This window comes from Lithobates pipiens, unplaced genomic scaffold, assembly GCF_037356315.1.
Source record: "Lithobates pipiens isolate NorthernLeopardFrog02 unplaced genomic scaffold, aLitPip1_a1.2 Scaffold_1, whole genome shotgun sequence".
Lineage (NCBI taxonomy): Eukaryota > Metazoa > Chordata > Amphibia > Anura > Ranidae > Lithobates > Lithobates pipiens.
This window is the reverse complement of record NW_027507685.1, coordinates 54,814,045-54,835,707: the sequence shown is the minus strand read 5'-3', so window position 1 is coordinate 54,835,707 and position 21,663 is coordinate 54,814,045. Positions and strand designations below refer to the sequence as shown.

The 21,663-nt window shown below is 43.6% G+C and overlaps 1 protein-coding gene across 5 annotated transcripts in view; it reads right to left on the bottom strand.

Annotated features, from left to right (window-relative positions):
• Positions 1 to 21,663, bottom strand: part of KLHL13 (kelch like family member 13) — a 128,590-nt gene that overhangs the window by 23,198 nt on the left and 83,729 nt on the right. For all 5 annotated transcript variants that reach the window (XM_077446924.1, XM_077446994.1, XM_077494151.1 and 2 more), the window contains one exon: positions 10,464 to 11,259. In XM_077446924.1, coding sequence (XP_077303050.1) covers positions 10,464 to 11,259 — 796 coding nt within the window. The remainder of the gene's footprint in view (positions 1 to 10,463; positions 11,260 to 21,663) is intronic.

Here is a 21,663-nt window from a genome sequence, read left to right as displayed (position 1 = left end):
TAGTGATGTCCATCACAGAATCATGCCTTATTTTAATTTAGTTCCGTTTGAGGGACTGAAGATCACGGCCATCCAATACTGTGTTTCGGCCTTGCCCACAGAGATTTTTCCACATTCTCCAAATCTTTTGATGATAGTATTAGGGGTGCAACGGATTGTCACCGATCCATGATCCGAACGGGTCAACCCACTCGGATCGGCACATGCCGCGATCCGCGGAGCGCTCCGTGTTCTCGGCCTTAGGAAAGGCCGCGGCTTTGGCCTAGCTCCGAAGCCACGGCCATCTTTCTACACCCAGGCTGTTTATACTGATCGCTCCGACGGAGCGATCAATTGTAAACAAACCGGCGTCATGTCATGACGCCGGTTCCTCTCTCCCCTCTGTACTAACCTGTACAGTGGAGGGGAGAGATCCTGAGATGGAAGCAGCCATCCCTCCATACCCTGCAGTACCCCAATACTCTAGCAATACTCTGCAGTACCCCAATACTCTGCAATACCCCAATACTCTAGCAATACTCTAGCGAGACCCTGCCTGCCAATACTCTGCCATACCCAGCCGTGCCCAGCCAATATTACAGTGGGGGAGATTGTGGATATTACAGTGGGGACTATATGGTGGTGGAATTTTCACAGGTTTTTTTCAAATTAAATTATTATTTGCTGATCCGAAAAATGATCTGATCCGTGACTCTGATCCGAGGAACGATCGAGAGTTTTTTGATCCGTTGCACCCCTAGATAGTATGTACTGTAGATGATATATTTAAAGTGTTTGTAATATGTTGAATTACATTATTATTTGCTGATCTGAAAAAATTATCCGATCCGTGACTCTGATCCGAGGAACGATCTGATCTGTGAGTTTTTTGATCCGTTGCACCCCTAGATAGTATGTACCGTAGATGATATATTTAAAGTGTTTGCAATATTATGTTGAATTACATTATTCTAAAATGGTTTGACAATTTTCAATCCTTAGAAGCAGCTTTAAACAGATTGGTGAACCTCTGCCCATTTTTACTTCTGAGAAACACAGACTCTCTAAGATGCTCTTTTTATACCCAATCAAGTTACAGACCTGTTGCCTATTAACCCAATTATTTGCAAAATGTTCCAGCTCTGGATTACCAGGTAAGAAGCAAGCAAGCTTACAAAACTGGCAAGCTGCAATACATGTTTGCTTTTGGGTTCAATACTGCTTTTTAAAAAATAATTTGGAGTGGGTGACTGGGGCAAATGTATTAAATACTTTTTTCAGCTCTATGTATACAAAGGAGCATGGAGGTGCTCAAGTCCATAACGGGGATGGTCTTGACACAGCAGCAAATGATCCACAATAGCTCAAAAGTGATATGGTCCAGAAATATTAGGACAGAATAATGGTGGATAAAGCACCTGGACCAGATGGCATCAACACACGGATCCTAAAAGAATTGAGCTCTGTCATTCCAAAGCCATTGTTTCTCATTTTTAGGGACTCGTTAATGATTGGAATGGTTTGGCGTTTTAGTTGGAAAAAAAAAAAAAAATCACAAATAACTTCTGTCATTGCTCATGCTCTATGGATGTTCCAATACAATGATTGCAACAGGTAAGTAAAAGTATACACATTGAACAAAATGTATTGAAAGAGAAATTCAATAATAAAAAAAGTTTTGATAAAAAAAAAAAAAAAAAGAAAATAAAATACTGACTACCACTAGATTGGTGCAAGGCCAATGTGCCAACTGTGCATGCAAAAAAAAAAAAAAGCACACGGAACTGCATCTGGTGTGAACTGGCCCCAAGCAAGCTACCTGGTTCTGTTCCAACAGACTTCTATTGGTAATGCTCATATCGTTACCTCTACTAGCAATAACTTAACCCTTCCCCATTCTATCACATGGCGATAAAAATCTAGCTGGGTCAAAATCAAGATTATTATTATTTTTTATTATATGGTCAATAAAGGGAGTACAGCCTTTGTCCTGTGACCTGGTGTTATATAGGATGGCTACATTCACACAAGTGGCCAGAGGTGGATAGTTTCAGAGGCAAACAAATGACTTTTGGATGCAGCAGCAACTGTGGGCACAAAAAACGTGTGATTTAGCTGCGGACAAAACTCTGCAATACTTGCCCTGGGCACACTCTTTCCCCCCATGCTGCTTGCCAGTGTCTAAATGCAGCCTTACCCATGCCCGGATCAGAGCGGTGATCTCCGTGTGTCACGGAGCTGTGCATTAAATTGCCCGGGCGGCTGCAGTAACAATGTCCCGCCTCCTGTAATCACGTCACGCTGATTCAATGTCCCGCCATTGGATCAGTGTACCGTCTGTCACAGGAGGCGGGACATCGTTACTGCAGCCGCCCAGGCAATTCAATGCACAGCTCCGTGACACACGGAGATCACCGCACTGTCGGGCGAGACGAAAGGAGGACAGAGGACTGGGGACGGAAAAGGAAAACACCCGTGCAATGGGCGGCACCAGGGGGCGGAGCCCCGAACAGGCCCCGTCCCAATTTTCGGCCCCATTATCGGCAAGATTTTCCTTTCGGCATTTTGCCGAAAACACCATTTTCGGCCGATATGTTTCGGCGGCCAAAATTTCGGTGCATCCCTATACCTAAGCTCTTCTTACTGCTAATAACGTGCAAAATAACAGTGCCCTTGGAGGCCACTAAGGCTATCTCTCTGGAAAGTGGAATGGCAGTTAGCATGGTTGATCCATGAATCTCAGCATTTTGTTCGACTGTCTGCTGGGGAGAGACCATTTGTCAAAAAGTAGACTGACTGCATTTAACAAGAGTTAAAATAGGCGTTTATTACACTTTAGTCAATAATTTTCCTACAATCACGATAACAACGTCAGTTTATGACACATGTTGAATCAGCTACCTAATAGCTGCTTGTCAGTTAATCATAGGCCAATTTTAAGATTGTCATTCAGAACATTCACACATACACACAGCAAAGGACCAAGTGCTGCACTGATGATACACAAAAAAATGTAAAGGACTGGAGACTTTATACTGCAGCAATTTATTATTATTATATACAGAAATGCATTTATTACTTATCATATTTAAGACCTCGTGATGCTTACACGCGCTAAGGGCCAGTTCACAGCAGATGCATTTTGTGCGCTTTTTTCCTGCACAAAATGCATGCAGTGTGTTTTCCATGTATTCCAATGGTTCTAGTTCACACCAGTCAGTTTCCGGTCAGCACCAGAAACTGACTGCATTGGTGTGAACTAGAGCCATTGGAATACATGGAAAACACTATGCATGCATTTTGTGCAGAAAAGAAAAAAAAGCGCACGGAACTGAATCTGGTGTGAACTGGCCCTTAAACTAAAATGAACTACAAAAACCATTGCAAAATTATTAGAAAGACAAACTAAAAAGCAAAGGCACTTAAAATCTATTTTGACGGTCTAAGGCCCCTTTCACACTTGGGTGGTGGGTGCGTCAGCGGAAAAACGCTAATTCTAGCAGCTCTTTATCGTCAATTTCGCAGCGTTATTCGGGCACTAGCGGGGGCGCTTTTACTCCCCGCTAGTGGCCAAAAAAGGGATAAACCTGCAGCAGCGCTATTCCAGCGGTATAGCTGCGCTGCCCCATTGATTTCAATGGGCAGGAGCAGTGTATAGAAAGATGCTTTTTTTTACTGTTCGCTCAAGTGTGAAAGGCCTCACATTCTTTCACACTGGAGAGACAGCAGCGGCTCTTTCAAGGGGCTTTGCAGGCGCTATTTTTAGCATTAGAGCGCCCCAGTGTGAAAGGGGTCTTAGAGTAAAACTAAAAAACGAACTAAAGCCGCCAAATTATACCACCTCACTAGTGATCTTGGCCAGTTCTGTATCAAGTACCTCCTGCGGCATGCTAAAAACCCTGACACGTTTATTGATACAGAGTACTTGCACTGTATTTTGATAGCCAAAACCAATACCTTTGCAGTGCGATTTGAGGCCATACAAAATGAATGGGCTCAAATCGCAGTGCAAACATTTTTTGAACAGGAATGTGGTGCGATTCCCGTCTGAATAGCATGTGGTTTCCCCCACAGCTCCTGCGTGAATCCAGTATGGACTGACAGGGAAGCGCAATCTAAGTGGTGCAGCAATGGGCAGTTTATTAAAAATGTTATTCATCACAACTCACGTGTTAAAAGTACATAATATATCTTGCATGTCTAATCCAAAACCACAGGCCACTTGCTGTACTCACAGGGCTGGAGACGTATAGGTGATCTGCCCCCAAGCTGACATAACTTCCACCCTATACCCACAGGATATCTCCTCCAGCCCTGTAAACACCACAAACAGCCGTGGTTTTGGACTTGACATATTTACTTTTAACATGTGGATTGCAATGACTTTTTAAATAAAGTGCTTGCCCATCACTGCACTTTAGATAACTCTTCCATGTCTTTCTATGTTGAGATCACAAAGGAGCAATTGGGAAAACTGCATGCAATTTGGACAAGAATTGCACCGCATTCCTGTTCAGGTCACATTCAATGCTTGACAGTGCCATTTAAGCCCATTCATTTATGGGCTAAAAATTGCACTGCAAAAGCTATCCATACTCGGCATCACCAAGTATTTGACCAAATGTATTGGCACTCACAGGTAAAAAAATAAAACAAAACAAAAAAACGTATTGGTGCAACCCTACTAAAAAATGTAGTGGCACATGAGCAGCTCTGTGTACATTCTAAAAAGGTTTGTGAACAGGAAGATGAATAGCTTTTATCGCAGCAGAGGCTGAAGGGTTGATTTACTAAAACTAAAAAGCCAATCAGCTTTTAAATTAGGCTTTCACAATTAAACCTAGAAGCTGATTGGTTTCTTTGCAGAGCTGCACCAGAGTTTGCACTCTCCAGTTTTAGTGAAACAACCTGATAGTTGGTCTTTACTGTGCAAAAATTAAAATCATTCTCTACTCGCAATTTTATTTTTTGTGGGCTAAAGTTTTGCATAAAATTTTGTCAGACTCTGGCCCAGAAATCTCATTTAACCATTGGGCAGCAACAACAGGTAGACCTTCAATCTTCAACTGAGCTCCAGGCTTCTTCACCCAGAGGGAATGCCATACTTGTGCACCCTCTAAAACATAGCTTCTCAAACTTGTTGAGCATAGGCAGCCTGATCATCATAAGCAATTCCCTGAGCTCTTAAAGTATATCAGCAAACAATGCACTGCCAGTGATGCTGGGTACTAGTTCAAGAATGTCTGCTAGAAAAGATTCTCCAAATATTTACGCGGGGAATCAACCTAGGGCCAATAAAAATTGTTAGAATGCCAAAACAACTATAAAAATCCAGTAAGAGTCAAATCCTTCCTTAATAAAGCAGAAATTTACCAGAAGCGAAGTCCATCTCCAAGGTGGCTCCACCATTATGTGCAGATGTGCCAATGGGCTTTGCCTGACTTTATATACATTTCTTTTCCATTTGTGAGACAGGGCAGCCCAACATGCCATAAAGAGTGAAGACCAGCTTTAAATCCAGAACGTACATTTACTATTATCCAAAACAAGTGGTATAGACACATTAACAGTTTAGACTTTTTGGCAGTTGTCCCGATTCAAGCTTCTATATCCATTTAATATCTGCCTGGAACAAATGTGCAAGACAGGAACATAAAGGTTTCCAGAATTCTGTGGCTATATAGTTCCAGATTGAAGGCAAAGGGCCAAAGCTCTTTTGGCCTTACTTCTCCCGTGGGTAACAGAAGTGCACCCAGTTCTGTGATCTGTATCCAGCTAACAGCGGGCTAAAATCCGCTGTCGGCTGACGTCACTCAGCCAGTCTAGACTCTAATGATCCTGACTTTAAAGTTGGAATGCACCCAGATGCCTGACCGGCAGCTGCCTCAGCTTCTGAGCATGCTGCCGAGAGCCTGAGCCAGCCACTCCGGCCCCCTCCACAGCCACGATTCAGTGAGTGCCGGGAAGGCAGAGCAGAGAGCCGGTGGTCTTGAGTGAGCAGAGAGCTCATGCAAGACTGGGAAATTAGAAATCAGCATTTGGTCACTTGCTTCTCGGTCTTAGAGGCAGAGAGGAACAGATACAGCACTGGATCGATGCTGCAACCACCTTAAGCTGGCCATACACCTATAGATTATCTGCAGATTTTCTATGGTTTGATGAAAAAAAGTGCTATCGATTTCTCCATGTATGCTAAAAACTGTGTGGATGGAGGAATCTCCCACTGGGCCAAGTTTCAGTATCTTGCTAGTCGGCCCCCCTGGCTCTCAACCTAAACCATGCCTGCACCCAGTCAAAATGTTCAGGTATTGTGAGAGCCAGCGGGGCGACTAGCAAGATATGGACGCTTGAGCCAGTGGGAGATTCTTCCATCCATACATTTCAGTGTAGATGGAGGAATCTGTTCCACTTTTTCCATCTGACCATAGAAAATCTGCAGATAAACTATAGGTGTATGACCAGTCTCTATGTTTGTTTTTTGTTTTTTTTAATCCAGCATTTTATGGTGCAAGGAAATACCAGCTTGAATTGTTAGCCACAGAATGTCCCAAAAGCTAAATTACCGTCCTTTATTATGATCGGATATTTGGCTTTTGGATTTGCCTGGCCCTTTTATTAAATATAGGCCTACATGCAAATGTTAATGAAAAATATGCTTTACGAAACTGAATTCCGATTCTCCCCGGCATTAGAGAGCGCACCGACCATTTGCTTGGGCCTTCGTTCACATCTGAGCGATAGGCAAGCTTCTGCCTACGACTCAAAATGGCGGCAAATCGCAGGACGCCCATGTGATCCGTCACTTCCAGTGGCACCTGATCACAGTGTGATTTTGCCACTGTAGCCTGAAAAAAATCACAGTAAAATCGCACAAAATTGTGGGACGCCTGTTGCCCAAAAGAATCACAAGTCACACGATTTGCCGCTATTTTGAATCACGGGCAGAAACACGTGATTCCGGCAGCGATTCGGACCGCTCAGATGTGAACAGAGCCCAAAGACATCACTGAGCCTTGACCTTTATTATTTATCCATCTCAGCAAAAATTTTAACATAACTTAAACCTATTTGCGAGCATAAATAAGGTAATTTCAATGCATAATTCCAGTTACGTTTATAAAAAAAGAATCCCTATGTAGTTAAATGTACTTACGATGCAATGAATTTAACAAACTTTATTGCAGATTCCTACCGCTCTCGTCTGAAAAAACTGCTGTTAGTTTCAACATTTTTCTTCTCAAAAAGAATCATGAGCAGGAAGGCCCACCTTTATTAAAGCCCACTGATCAAAGTCAGTTTTGTGCTGAGAAAAGTTGCACTGTCTGTCCCCTATAGAGCATTAAAGGCCTTGGAGAATACCTCAACATAAAATCCCTATTGCAGGGAAAGTCTGAAATTTGACTTGTATCCCAGCGCAGACATCTGAGAATCCCTCCAAGAACCCCGACAACCAACCATACAGGAAAGAAATGAGACTTCTTGGGGGTATTTTGTGCACCAAAAGGTGTATGAAATGTTTGAAGGTCGCCATACAGGAAGGAAGTATCATTTGACATTTTTGCAGACTGAAATGATGATCATTTTCGTGATTAAATGACAAAATCGCACGAATAGCATATTAGAAATTTATATACAGTGCATATATATAAAAAAAAAAAAAAAAAAAATGTGTAGACACCCCTGGTAAAATGTCAGACAATGATAAATCCTTTCAGAACTTTACACATTTAATGTGACCTATAAACTGTACAACTCAATTGAAAAACAAACTTAAATCTTTTTTTTTGGGGGGGAATCTAAAAAAAACTAATGTGTTTGCATAAGGCTGGCCATACATTATACAATTTTCATGTACAATTTTCCTTTAGATTTACCAAAACCATATAAATACAAGGTCAAATCAAAACACTTAATATGTATGCAATCAGGCAGGCCCTTTCACTACATAGTTGAAGGTAAATCTAAAGGAAATTGAATAAGGAAATTGTACAATGTATGGCCAGCTTTAGTGTGCACACCCTCTTATACCTGGGGATGTAGCTGTGTTCAGAATTAAGCAATCACATTCAAACTCAGGTTAAATAAGAGTCAGTACACACTTGCCATCATTTAAAGTGCCTCTGATAAACCCCAAATAAAAAGTTCAGCTGTTCTAGTAGCACTTTCCTGACATTTTCTTAGTCGCATCTAGAGCTCCACGATTCTGGCCAATATGAGAATCACAATTTTTTTGCTTAGAATGAAAAGATCACGATTCTCGTGAGGTAAAATCTTTCACATTATAGATTTAAAAAAGGGCTAACTTTACAGGTTCATTTTTTTTTTAATTCAGTAAAGTAATTTATTCCAAAAAAATTACATTTGAAAGACCGCTGCGCAAATACAGTGCAACATAAAATATTGCAACAACCACCATTTTATTCTCTAGGGCATCTACAAAAAAAATATTTAGAATGTTTGGGGGTAAGTAATTTTCTAGCAAAAAAAAGAAAGCGAACTTGAAACCAACAAATGTCAGAAAAAGGTTTAGAGCCCTTTCACACTGTGAAAGGGCGTCAGCGTTAAAGCGGCGCTATTTTTAGTGCCAATTTACCGTCGCTATTTTAACCCCGCGCTAGTGGCCAAAAAGGGGTTAATCTACCCACAAATCACCGCCACAGCATCGTTTTGCCAGCAGCGCTGCCCCCATTTCAATGGGGAGGAGCGCTGAGTTCACCGCTCCAAAGCTGCTGCTGCTGATATGACTTTCTGACGCCCTGACAGCGCACCGCTCCAGTGTGAATGGAGCCGCTTTTGTGCCATTTTTAAAAATGCCTCCAGTGTGAAAGGGGTCTTAGTATTTAAGTGGTTAAACATATTCCATTGACAAATTGTTACAATGTTTATACTTGAGTTCAACTGATAAAGAAGGTTTTGATTCTTGTCACTCAGCCCAGTTTTTCTCTTCCATTCTTTTGATGGCTGTGGCTTCAGAAGAGCAGAGAGAATTCTTTGCATAGAAAGAAAATCGGGAGACACTTTAGTCAAGATATACTCAATATCGCAATAATGATTCTTGACGATTAATCGTGTGGCTCTAGTCGCATCCTACAGCAAAAGCCATGGTCCGCAGAGAGCTTCTCCAAAGCATCAGCGGGATCTCATTGTCGAAATGTATCAGTCAGGAGAAGGGTACAAAATAATTTCCAAGGCATCAGATATACCATGGAACACAGTGAAGACAGTAATCAACAAGTGGAGGAGAAAAAAAAAATTGAAGGCAGAACAGTCACAATACCAAGAACTGGATGTCCCTAAAAAAATTGATTAAAAGACAAGAAGAAAACTGGTCAGAGAGGCCTACAGCAACATTAAAGGAGCTGCAGGAATATATGGCAAGTATTGGCTGTGTGGTACATGTGACAACAATCTCGCGTATTCTTCATATATCTGGGCTATGGGGTAGAGTGGCAAGACGGAAGCCTTTTCTTACAAAAGAAAAACATCCAAGCCTGGCTAAATGTTTTTGTAAAAACACATCTTAGGTCTCCATAGGGAAAAATGTGCTATGGTCTGATGAAACCAAGGTTGAACCTTTTGGCCATAATTCCAAAAGATATGTTTGGCACAAAAACACTGCACATCACCAAAAGAACACCATACCCACTGTGAAGCATGGTGGTGGCAGTATCATGGTTTGGGGTTGTTCTTCAGCTGGAACAGGGGCCTAAGTCGAGGTAGAGGGGGATTATGAACAGCCCCAAATACCAGTCAATATTGGCACAAAACCTTCAGGCTTCTGATAGAAAGCTGAACATTAAGAGTCGTTCAGCATGACAAAAGACCCAAAGCATACATCCAAACCAACAAAGGAATGGCTTCACCAGAAGATTAAAGTTTTGGAATGACCCAGCCAGAGCCCAGACCTGAATCCGATTGAAAATCTGTGGGGTGATCTGCAAAGGTCTGTGCACAGGAGATGCCCTCGCAATCTGACAGATTGAGTGTTTTTGCAAAGAAGAGTTGGCAAATATTGCCAAGTCAAGATGTGCCATGCTGATAGACTCATACCCAAAAAGACTGAGCGCTGTTTGTTTAAGTGTGTGCACACTTATGCAACCATATTCATTTTAGCTTTTTATTTTTACTTCCCTCCACCTAAAAGATTTCAGTTTGTCATTCAACTGAGTTGCACAGTTTAAAGATCACATTAAAAAGGTGGCAAAAGGTTCTGAAATGATTTATCTTTGTCCCATTTTTTTACATCACATAAACCTGGCATTTTAACAGAGGGTGTGTAGAATTTCTATATCCTGTGTGCAGACTTTTTATATCACACACAGTATATAGTGGAATTTACTTTTACTGTGACACTGGAAAATGTAACTTCAAAGCAAACCAACTTTGTATTTCCTTTTCAATAAAGAACTGTGAGGTCAACAGGCTGTATACATCAAGTCACACTATATATGTTAACACAAAGAAAAAAAAAATTCCAGTCTCACCAAGTTCACCAGCTGCATTGCGGCCGCCAACTGCATACAGATGACCTTTCAGGGCACTTAGGTGGAAAAAGGTACGTTTTTCATTCAAAGAAGCCACTTGCATCCACTTGTTGTAGCGCGGATCAAATCGAAACACAGTATCCACAGCGGTTTTTCCTTTTGTGTCATAATTACTTTGGCCACCGACCACATAAAGAAAATTGCCAATGACTGCTATTCCATGCTGGTACCGGGGAGCATCCATGGGAGCTAAGGATTTCCACTCGTGTCCCTTCTCATCGTACATGCGCAGCTCTTTGCTAACCACCAGCTGCTGCCTTAAAACTCCTCCCAACGTCACCAAGTGGGTGTTATCTGAGCGAATGGCAGTTCTTTCAGACTGCATAACTGGCTGCATGTACGGCATCATTTGGTAATTGCTAGCTTCCAAAAGCAAATTAACACAAGTGTTGTCAGTTCTCATGAAGTCAACTGTTTGGATATGATTTATAAGGTCTTGTGGCGTCATGAGAGGAAATCGAATGTTCTTCATAATTTTTGCAGCATATTCCATACGTGAATCTTCGTAACGCAGCCAACGGCATGCCGCTTTGAAAAGTTCAAGCTCGCTACATTGCTTAAGGCTATTACTAGAAAGCACAAAGGCAAGTCGTTCATATGGGAGCTTCACAAACTCCCCAGTAGTTAATAAGGGTGGGAAATTTTTCAAAATAAAGTTATTGACATATTTATCAACTTCAGTGAGATTGTAGGTGTTTGCAATTCGTCCAACCTCTACACAGTTCTCCAGAGTGACCTAAAACAAAGAAAGTACATTTTACAAGTGAGAAGACGTTACAATGGATGAGACTTTCCCCATTAGTCCCTTACAGAAATACATTTCCAGATAAGGAAAATAAAAGCATATTAAAAGAATATGTCCTGATATGCATTGTGTTGTCCCAGAAGTCTTTTGGAGAAGCATAAAGTCAGGTTGTGATGGGTTAATGAATGGACAGTTAAGAGGACTCTGACAAAGATGCACTGTTTCATGCATATTAGCAGTTTGTTGGCTACATTTTAATTAATTATTGCCTTGAATTGTTTTTATCTGGTTATACTTCCAAGAAGGGTTTGATCACATATTTGAGCTATTATTGCAGAGTTGTTTTTTCCCGTTAAAGACATCTATACATACATTCCATGTGCATATTTTTGTTACTGTATTGTATTTCCAAAATAACCACTAGAGGGAGTTCTGTATCACATGCCACCCATTTACCTGCCTGCTGACATATCAGCTACACACAGCTGACTAAGACTTGTATATATAAAGCAGTAAAGCGTAACCATTATATAGGACTGCAAAACAAAAAGGCAGTGGCTTACTAATGCTTCACCATTACAAACTATAAAACAGATTTTTTTTTAAGCATACATTAAAGGATATAAATTTGCCTCAAGCAGACATCATTGCATACATTCAAAACAAATGAAAACACCCATACATGTGGTTTAATGCAGCCATAGTTTCAATGAAGACTTCACTCGTGGGTGCCAATCACTTTCCTATGCTTGCCCATCTAGAGCTTTTCTTCCAGGCACATCCATTGTACATCTAAAATACAATTCTTCCAAACAGCTGCAGTTAATTTTATCTATAAGAATGTAACATTATTCCTGGCTGAATGTACTATTGCTCTGAATGCTTTTGATTCCTTTGTATTCCTGTATACTAGAATTATACTATGATGATACTCGCAGACCTAAAAAACAAAACAAAAAAAACCTTGGAAAATACATTGAGCTTGACACTATAACATTCAATTATTTTCCATGTATTTTACTACTAGCAGAAACTGATATACAGCTTTGCTCTTACCAAACCAATCTTTCCAGGTCAATGTCCCATGTACATCGAGAACATAAAATCGACAAATCAAGCATTGTGCAATAAAATGCACATTTACAAGCAGCAGTCAATGAACTGAATCAATTCAGACATCAACCTGTGTAACAGACATACTATGAACAACTACAGAAACCATTTCACTCACAAAAGCCATTCATAAACATCTTGTTTATGTATAGTGTTCAGCACGGGTGGACTTGATTTGTTCATTAGTGTAATAATTGCATTTAGTGGTTAAGGTAGGAGAGTTTTAGGTTCAGCAGTTAGGGTTAGGGAAGTGTGTTACTGCGGTCTGATTCCTTACTGGTAAAAAGTTTCCACCATATTTCTGATGGGTGTTAGCAGAGAAAGCAAAAAAAAAAAAAAAAAACTCTCAGCTTTACCTTCTCTGTCTAACCCTAGGTTCACACTGAGTGCGGGGATGAAATTGTGCGAGTTCAGCTGAACTCGCACGATTTTTCCTGCATGTTAGTCCCAACTTCGGGGGCGATTTCAAAAACATCCGCATAAAGGTCAATGAAAATATTGCTCCCCAAAATTGCCAAAAGTAGTACAGAAACTACCTTTGGGAATCGGTGCAAAGCCGCACCGATTCGGACACTGCCATTGCCGGCAAATGCCGCCGATGTGTGAACCAGGGCCAAAACTCAGAAAAATTGTATTTTTGTACTCACCGTTAAATCCTTTTCTCTAAAGTTCATTGACGGACACAGCTGCTTTAATGCTAAACCTTAGGGACGTCCCCAAGCAGTGTCAAAAAAGGAGGGGTGGAAATAGCAAAGTATAACTTCACCCACAACAAAAAGGAACACCTCAACAGAGGAGCTGCCATCTTAAACGGCCACCACCAAAACCTGTGGCCAACTTATGCAACAAAAGATGCGTTCACAATAAAATTGTAACTGAAAGTGTAACTTGCAACCTTACACAGCCACTTGTAAAACCTTGCGGCCAAAGCAAGCATCCGAAGATGCGCTTACATCAGCTTTGTAGAATTTTGTGAAAGTGTTAACGGACGACAGACGCAGTTGATGTTAGAAAGCCCAGGAGGTTACAATTGCCCTGGTGGAATGAGCCGTGACAGGAAAAGGGGTCACCTGCCACTTTAAGGCATAGGCCTGAACCACGATATGTCTGATCCACAGAGAAATGGTGGTCGACGAGACCGCCAGACCTTTTTTCGGACTAGCCACTGAGACAGAGTCTGACTTCCGGAAGGGAGCCGTAGCAGACAGATACACCCGTAAAGCCCAGACCATGTTCAGGGAATGTAAGGCAACCTCTTTCAGGTGTGTCGGCCTAGGACATAGGAATGGTAACACGGTGACCTCATTTAAATGAAATGCTAAAACCACCTTTGGAAGGAAAGAGGGCTGAGGACGTAGCACCGCCTTATCCTTGTGGATGACCAGGTAGGGAGACTAGCATGACAAGGCCGCCAACTCAGAAACCCTCCTGGCAAATGTAATAGCCACTAGAAAGACTACTTTCTGAGAAAATGTTAACAAGGGAATCTCCCTAATGTTTTCAAACGGCGGTTTCTGAAGCGCCGAGAGCACCAGATTCAGATCCCACGGAGGTAGTGGTGGTCAACCCGGAGGGGCTACGTGTCGAACCCCTTGCACAAAAGTACTCACCAATGAGTGAATCGCCAAGGGATGCTGGAAAAAGGCAGCCAAGGCTGATATCTGCCCCTTGGTGGTGCAAGTTTCTGATCCACTCCTCACTGCAAAAACAGCAGGATCCTGGAAACTGAATATGTGCACGGACGCCACCCCATTGCCTCACACATGGAGATGCAAGCCTTCATGATACGATAGTAAATCTTTCGAGAAGACTACTACCGTGCCCTCAGCATAGGTGGACAGACCTAGGCCCCTTAGTACCTGGTTTTCAACAGTCATGCCGTTAAAACCAGCGACGGTTAAGTAGGATGAATTATCTGACCTTGCGATAGAAGGTCCTCTCCCATCGGCAGCTGCCAAGGAACATCCGCCACCAGTTGTACTAGGTTGGCGTACCAAGGACGTCGAGGCCAATCTGGGGCAATCAGAATCACCAGGAATCCCCTGGGCCTCCACTCTGCGCAGCAGACATGGTAGAAGTTGGGGGGGGGGGTGTAAATCAGCCGATAATGCCCCCATGGCGTCTCCAACGCATCTGACGTGTCCGCAGCAGAGCTCCTTGTTCCTCCTTGATGGCTGACATATGCTACTGCCGTGGAGTTGTCCGACTGGATCCTGACCGGACGCCCCTGTAGCCTCTTTGACCATGTGGAGAGGCACCGCCTGATCGCCCGAAGCTCGAGCACATTGATCGGCAGTTGGGATCCTTCCCAAGACCAGAGGCCCTGGGCTGACCGTTCTCCCCCCCCCCCCAACCAGTCAGGCTGGCGTCCATTGTGACCACCGTCCAATGAAGAGGAAGGAACAATCTCTCGGACCGAAGGGCTGGAGACCTCAGCCACCAGAGAAGGGAATACCTGACTAACTGGCTCACCCGATTCTGACAATCCAGGGATAACGGAGATTTGTTCCATTTTGACAAAATCTCCTTTTGCATGACTCGAGTGTGAAATTGAGCGTACGGTACCGCTTCGAAAGTGGCTACCATGAGGCCCAGTACTCTCATGCATAAGCGCAGCAACGACCACCTTCTGTTCAACAACTTTACCGCAGCTCGTCTGAAGGGAGAAAAACTGCTCTCAGAAGGAGGTCATCTAGGTAAGGCACGATTGCAATCCCACGTTGCCTTAACAGCACCAGAATTGGAGCCAACACTTTTGTAAAGATTCGGGGTGCCGACGCCAGGCCACAACCTGGTAGTGCTCTTCCCCCATTGCAAATCACAGAAACTTCTGATGCCTGAGGCATATGGGTAAGTGCAAGTACACGTCCTTGATATTCAAGGATGCCAGGAAGTCCCCCTGATGGAGTGCAGCGACCGCAGAGCGAACTGATTCCATCCTAAACCTTTGCACTTTCACAAAGCTGTTAAGGGCCTTCAAGTCCAGGCTCAGACGTACCGCTTCCTTTTTGGGGACTACAAACAGATTGGAGTAGAATCCCTGAAACCTTTCCAGTGTCGGTACAGGTACTATCAACCGACGCAGCAGCAGGTCCTGCACTGCCCTGAACAGGGCTCCCCGATGAGCCGGAAGCAGAGGTAGGTTGGGAGGGAAAAAAAATCAGTTTGGTGGACAAGAAAGAAATTATCTTGTATCCCAATGAAACCAGTTCACAGACCCATTGGTCGGACAGTAGGGAAGTCCACCGAGCTACAAACTCCCGAAGGCGACCCCCCACCCGAGAATCGGGCTGGGGCAAACCTTCATGTGGCAAAATTTTTGCTCGCAGACTTGTTTGACTTCCGAAACCAGGGGCGCTTTTGTCCTTCAGCAGGCGCCTTGTCGGACTGGGAACGCTTACCCGTCGACCCAGGCAGGCGAAAAATTTGTTTGAGCGGAAAAAGGGCCCTTGCCTGTGGTGTGGCTCCTTACCCTTCCTGGACTGTGGGAGCAATGTGCTCTTCCCACCGGTAAAATTTTTAATGGATGTCATTCAGCGAAGCTCCAAATAGCCTCTCACCTTGGAAGGGTAAATCTGCCAGTGCTTTTTTAGATGCCTGGTCCACAGACCAGCATGTTAACCAAATCAAGGCACCATAGCACCACTGCTGAAACCGATGCTCTAGAGAGAAGAGGGACCATATGCAGGACCGCATCACAGACATACTTAAGGCCATGCACTAACTGATCTGCAGTTCTCCACAGACCGGGGAAGACTGTTGATTCTCCAATTCACAGTGCAACAACTTTGCCCATTCAGTAAGCGTCTGCGACACCAAGGCAGTGGCCGGCACAGGTCGTAACGCCGACCCCACCACCATAAACATGGACCGGGCCACTGTCTCGGCTCTCCTGGTCGGCAGGGTCCTTGAAGGCAGGAGTCCCTCCTACTGGAATCGTGGTTACTTTATTTAACCTGGATAACAGGGGGTCAACGACCGCAGAAGATGCCCATATTTTCAGGAGGCTCTCCTCAAAATAGGTAACACACTGCCATTCTTCTTGGGACTAAAAAAGGCCCACTGCAAGCTTCCCCATTCCTTGTAGATGAACTTATCAAAATAAGTCAAATACGGAAACACCTTAGGCGTGCGGGCCGGTTTGCAGAACCAAAAAGGGGCCGCCACCTCAGCAGAAGTTCCTGCTGCATCCTGTATCAGGGTATCCCAAACCACATTCATAAGTGCTCCTACTAGCGCTTTTTCCTGCACTAACCCAGACACATAGTCATTCTCACTGTCCGACGGTCCTGGGCCGCATCCTCTGATACGTCAGAACAGGGTAAAAACTGCCCCAGCAAAATGGCCATGGCCCGCGCGGCGGCCTCTCCTCATGTCAAATAGCCTAAGTCCCCTCACAGTGAAGGAAAAAAAGTCAGTGAAAGAAAAAGACCCTATCAGCCAGCACAGCCCCCCGCCAAAGCCTGGAGCTCCCCTGGCCAGGGACATACACCGCACCTCATGCCCAGTCACACAGCACCCCCAGAAGGGGGAGGAGGGAATGAGGGATAGGGAGAGAGGAAAGGGGGAGTGAGAGACCCCCTAGTCTACCTCCCAGGGAATGCCCAGATGCTCCATCCTGCCGAGGCAGGGAGAGCCCTACTTACCATTGCATTCCACCACAGACCCATCACCCGAGCAGTACGGGGTGGCTGTTGGCCACGGCACACTGACACGGACAGCAGTAGCCCAGTCATATGTGTGCCCCGGCGCATATAGCTCACTGGCCGGCCCTGGAGCAGAAGGGGCATGTCGTGGCTGACCCAGAGCGTAGCCAAGGTCTGCTCGCGCATGATGGCCAGGCTGGGGAGACTAGAAGGATCTATATTATCCAGCCTGTCACCCAGCCCCGCTGTTGATTGTAGATCACAGGATCAAAATTTCAGGGGAAAAAAAATGAAAAAATCCCCAGGACCAATGGTCCCCTCAGGGAGTCAGGTCCTTCTCCTACACTAGGCAGAAGAAAAAAAAAAAACAGAGCTGCAGGAAGCAGGGTGAGGGATTAAAGCCAGAGGGACCACCCCCTGGGTGGTGCTGTGCAGTTTTGCTGTTTTTACATAGTTAGTAAGGTTGAGTCAAGACACCAGTCCATCCAGTTCAACCTGAGTGTCTACAATTGTCCCTATCCCTATACATTGCAACTCACATCACTCCCTACCCTCAAGGAGCCCACAATCCAAGGTCCCCACTCATATACTAGGGCCAATTTTGGAGAGAAGCCAATTAACCTTCCTGCATGTCGGAGTGTGGGAGGAAACTGGAGTACCCAGAGGAAACCCACGCAGGCACAGGGAGAACATGCAAACTTCAGGCAGGTAGTGTTATGGTTGGGATTCGAACCAGCGACCATTTTCACTGCTAGGCGAGAGTGCTAACCACTACACCACTGTGCTGCCTCCACATGTATTACATGTTCTGCCTAGTCCTCTCTGGAAGGTGGTGTAAAAACCCTAAGGTCAAGAATTAAAGGAGCTGTGTCCGTCAATGAACAAAAGAGAAAAAAGGTTTTGGCTGGATTTTAGGGTTAAGGTTAGGCTCAAGAAGAGTAGTTAAAGTGGATGTTTGGGTATGCATGTTTTGCTTAGTTACAGTGATCTCGACTAGCTTGTGGATCCCAAGCAGAGTATCTGCCCTGCTGCTTAGTGAACAAAAGTGGTCGTTCATTCAGCACAGATGCCATTTAGAGAACACTTTATCAATGAATGCAAAGAGTTTGTTGATTGGATGAGAAGCAGGGCAGTAACCTCATCAAGAAAAAGCATTGCATTTATTGAGAAAATGCAAGGTGTTCTTTGAATGGAGCCAGTAGCAAGCCAGCAACCACCTGTGTTTAACTAAGCAGCAGGACAGGTGCTCTGCATTGGACCCGAAAGGTAGCAGTGATCAGTGTAGTAGTGGTGGCTACAACAGTGATTTCCAGCTTCAACGGTGATCGGCCAGGAACAACACATGCATACCTATCACTGGTCCAAGCTGGACCAATTTAACTATGCAAAAAATACATACCTAAACTTCAGCCTTATGTAATGGGCAAATTTTAGAGGCTCCACTAAAGTAGAATGCCAGCCTTAACCCACATTTTCTTGAAAATATCCTTCCCTCCCACCTTTTTTTTTTTAATGGACATTTGAGGCTTTTCCTGCCCCTAAATGCCCCTTCTGAGTTAGCCTTTGTGTCCATTCACACACAGGTGTTTACAGGCATTTAGAGACAGAAAAAAAAAAAAAGATAAAAATTATATTCTAGTCAATAAAATCAATGAGAAGCCAAAACAAAAAAAAAAAAACCTAGCTAAACGCTGCTTTTCTCCTGCCAGGAGAAAAAAAAAAGCATTCAGAAGAGCTGGGCGAATGCCCGGCGTGTATGAGATCTAACCTGAGTAAAAGATGAACAGTATACGCTTAACCATTTTCATCCGTCACATGATTCATCTCCTTTGTTTCAGCCAGCAGCTTCTGCAGGAGGAAGAGCCAACATTGGCTGGGAAAAATGGAAGACATCACCGATCCCAGGCATTACCAGCCATTGCCAAGCACCCTCTCCCCTGCAGCTGCCACTGACATGGGATCGTGTGACAAGACAGGTGTGGGCTTACATTAGGCAAGCACGTAATGCAGGTGGGTCTGTCAATAAAGTGAACCTACTGCATTGTCCTGCAATGGCAAAACACTGGTTTGTTTGAAAAAGGAACCAGATAGTATAGACCTTAACAGTCGCAGATGTTCCCAAATAATGGACCATTACATATAAAATCTAGAAAGATATTTAAAAACATCTGCTCTGAATCTAGCAACACCAGTAGGCCCCAACCCTAAAATATGAACCACTGCTGTGACAAATAGCACATCCTGAACCATGTTCTCCCCAATTAAAAAAATAACTAAAAAATTTAAGTAAAGGCAAACTTCTGGAGCTGGTCTTAAGCCCCGTACACACGATGACACATTTTTATTTTTTGCATGCCAATTTCAGATCGAATCTGACGAGTTTACTAAAGTCACGAAAATTCCTGTACGACAGAAAAAAAAATTCGGAAGTGACGTCATGTGTTCGAACGATAGCAGTACTGATTAAAACAAAAATCGTACGATCTGGCATTGTACAAGAAATTTTCGTGCACATCCAATAGAATAATAAAAATCGGATGAACTGTCATGATTGGCTCTCGAAAGCTCTGTACTAATGATCCGATTATCGTACGATCGTTTTGAAAGCGGTATTTTTTAGATGATTTTCTGATCCTGTGTACGGGCATTACCATTATTTGATTCTTCTCAAGCTTTAAAGTCAATTTATTAACCCCTTGCCACCGAGTGTACGCAGATGTGCGTACTTTGCTTCCGGGGGTTATACCAGGATGATGCCCGCACCTGCAGGCATCATCCGAGTACCGTTTTTCAGAGCGGGCGATTGGCTTTCCAGCCATAACAACCGATGTGGCTAAAAGCCGCTTGGCTGTTATGCTGGAGGAGCGGGAGGGGACGTCCCCCCTCCCGCCGCTCTTACCGGTGCTCCTGTTCAATCGGGAGCACCGATCGCACATCCGATTCCTCCGGCGGCTGGGCAGGAACTGGAATGAACCCGTAAGCGGCTTCATTCCAGTCTCCTAATGGTAAACATGGAAGTGACGTCACTTCCCGTTTACTCGGCTGCCAATGGCGCCGGATTAAAAAAAAAAAAAATACACTATTCAGAATCGCCGAAAACAGCGTTTTGAATACTTTGAAGTGTAAAGGAGGGGTGGGGGGTCTTTTAGACCCCAGATCCCTCCATAAAGAGTACCTGTCATCATGTTTACATTCCTTGTAACAGCAATAAAAGTGCTCAAAAATGTTAATTTAAAAAAAAAAAAAAAAAACAATTTATTAATTTTAAAATAAAAAATTTTAAAGCGCCCGCCGTCCCCGCGAGCTCGCGAAGCAAAGAAAACGCATACGGAAGTCGCGCCCGCATATGTAAACAGTGTTCAAATCACACATGTGAGGTGTCGCCGCGATCGTCAGAGCGAGAGCAATAATTCTAGTACTAGAAGGCCTCTGTAACTCTAACCTGGTAACCGGAAATTTCTTTTAAAGCATCGTCTATTGAGATTTTTAGGTACCGTAGTTTGTCGTCATTCCGCGAGTGCATGCAATTATAAAGTGTGACGTAATTTTATAGCAAAAAATATGGATTATTGGAATATGGTAAACACCAAAAATAGGCTTAGTCATGAAAGGGTTTAAAAAAAAAAAAAAAAGTACTTTGATTATACTTTTGCATTTTCCCAACAGGTTTGTATTGCATTTTAAAAGATAAAATATGAGCTCCCCTAAATAAAGCCCATTTGTCTAGCTAGCATCAAAAGTAACCACCTTTGCTGGACAAGAGAGTCACTAAGAAACATAAAACCTGCACTGGGAAAAATATTGAACCCTGCAATTACTGAATTCTCATTGTGCTGTCTGGCAGGTATCTCATGGATTTAATTGCTTCAATATCCATCCAAAACGTATAGACAATATCCAGAGTGCTTATCCATGCAACACCTCAATATCTTAGCGTAATCTCAAAGCTCTGCGATTGTTATAGACAGACACTCACCAGCTTAAACTGCCTCTCTTTTTACAAAGATCGGCTAATAGAGCTCTTAGTTGCAGTATTTCAGTCAGTATATACAAATCCGCTCTTTCTCCATAGCATTTGTATCATAAGATCACAGAGAAAGGAAGTGGCATACTTTGTATGCTATAGCTAAAATACAGTGTTTATTTTTTTTTATAAAGTCAGAATAGTCACAAGTAAATCACATGACACACATAGTATAACATGCAAGTTAGTACACAGGCTGACTAGGAACCCCTCCTCCCACGGTCCAGAGCCCAAGCCAGCTTCCCTACTTCTAAGCGCATCTTCCCGGTTCCTTGCCTCACATCCAATCACTTCAACATGCTCCGACGCATTTCATCAAATTAACTATCAAACTCAACTGACAGAGCTCTGGTGTGTTAATGGTTTGCTCAAGCACTAACCATTGTATGTGAGATTTGGGAGGGTGGAAAACAGGCTTTTACAACACAGGTCTAATGTACTCTAGGGTAGGTACTCCATTTATTGCCACCATGAGCAAACTTTAAGACAGCTCATGGATTTCCCCTAGGATTAGCAGCTCTGGTCAGATTCGCAGCACAGGTCAATTTCAAGACATCACTCCTGTAAGACACGCACGGATGGCTAGGTGGTGATGCTAGGGAATTATACCTA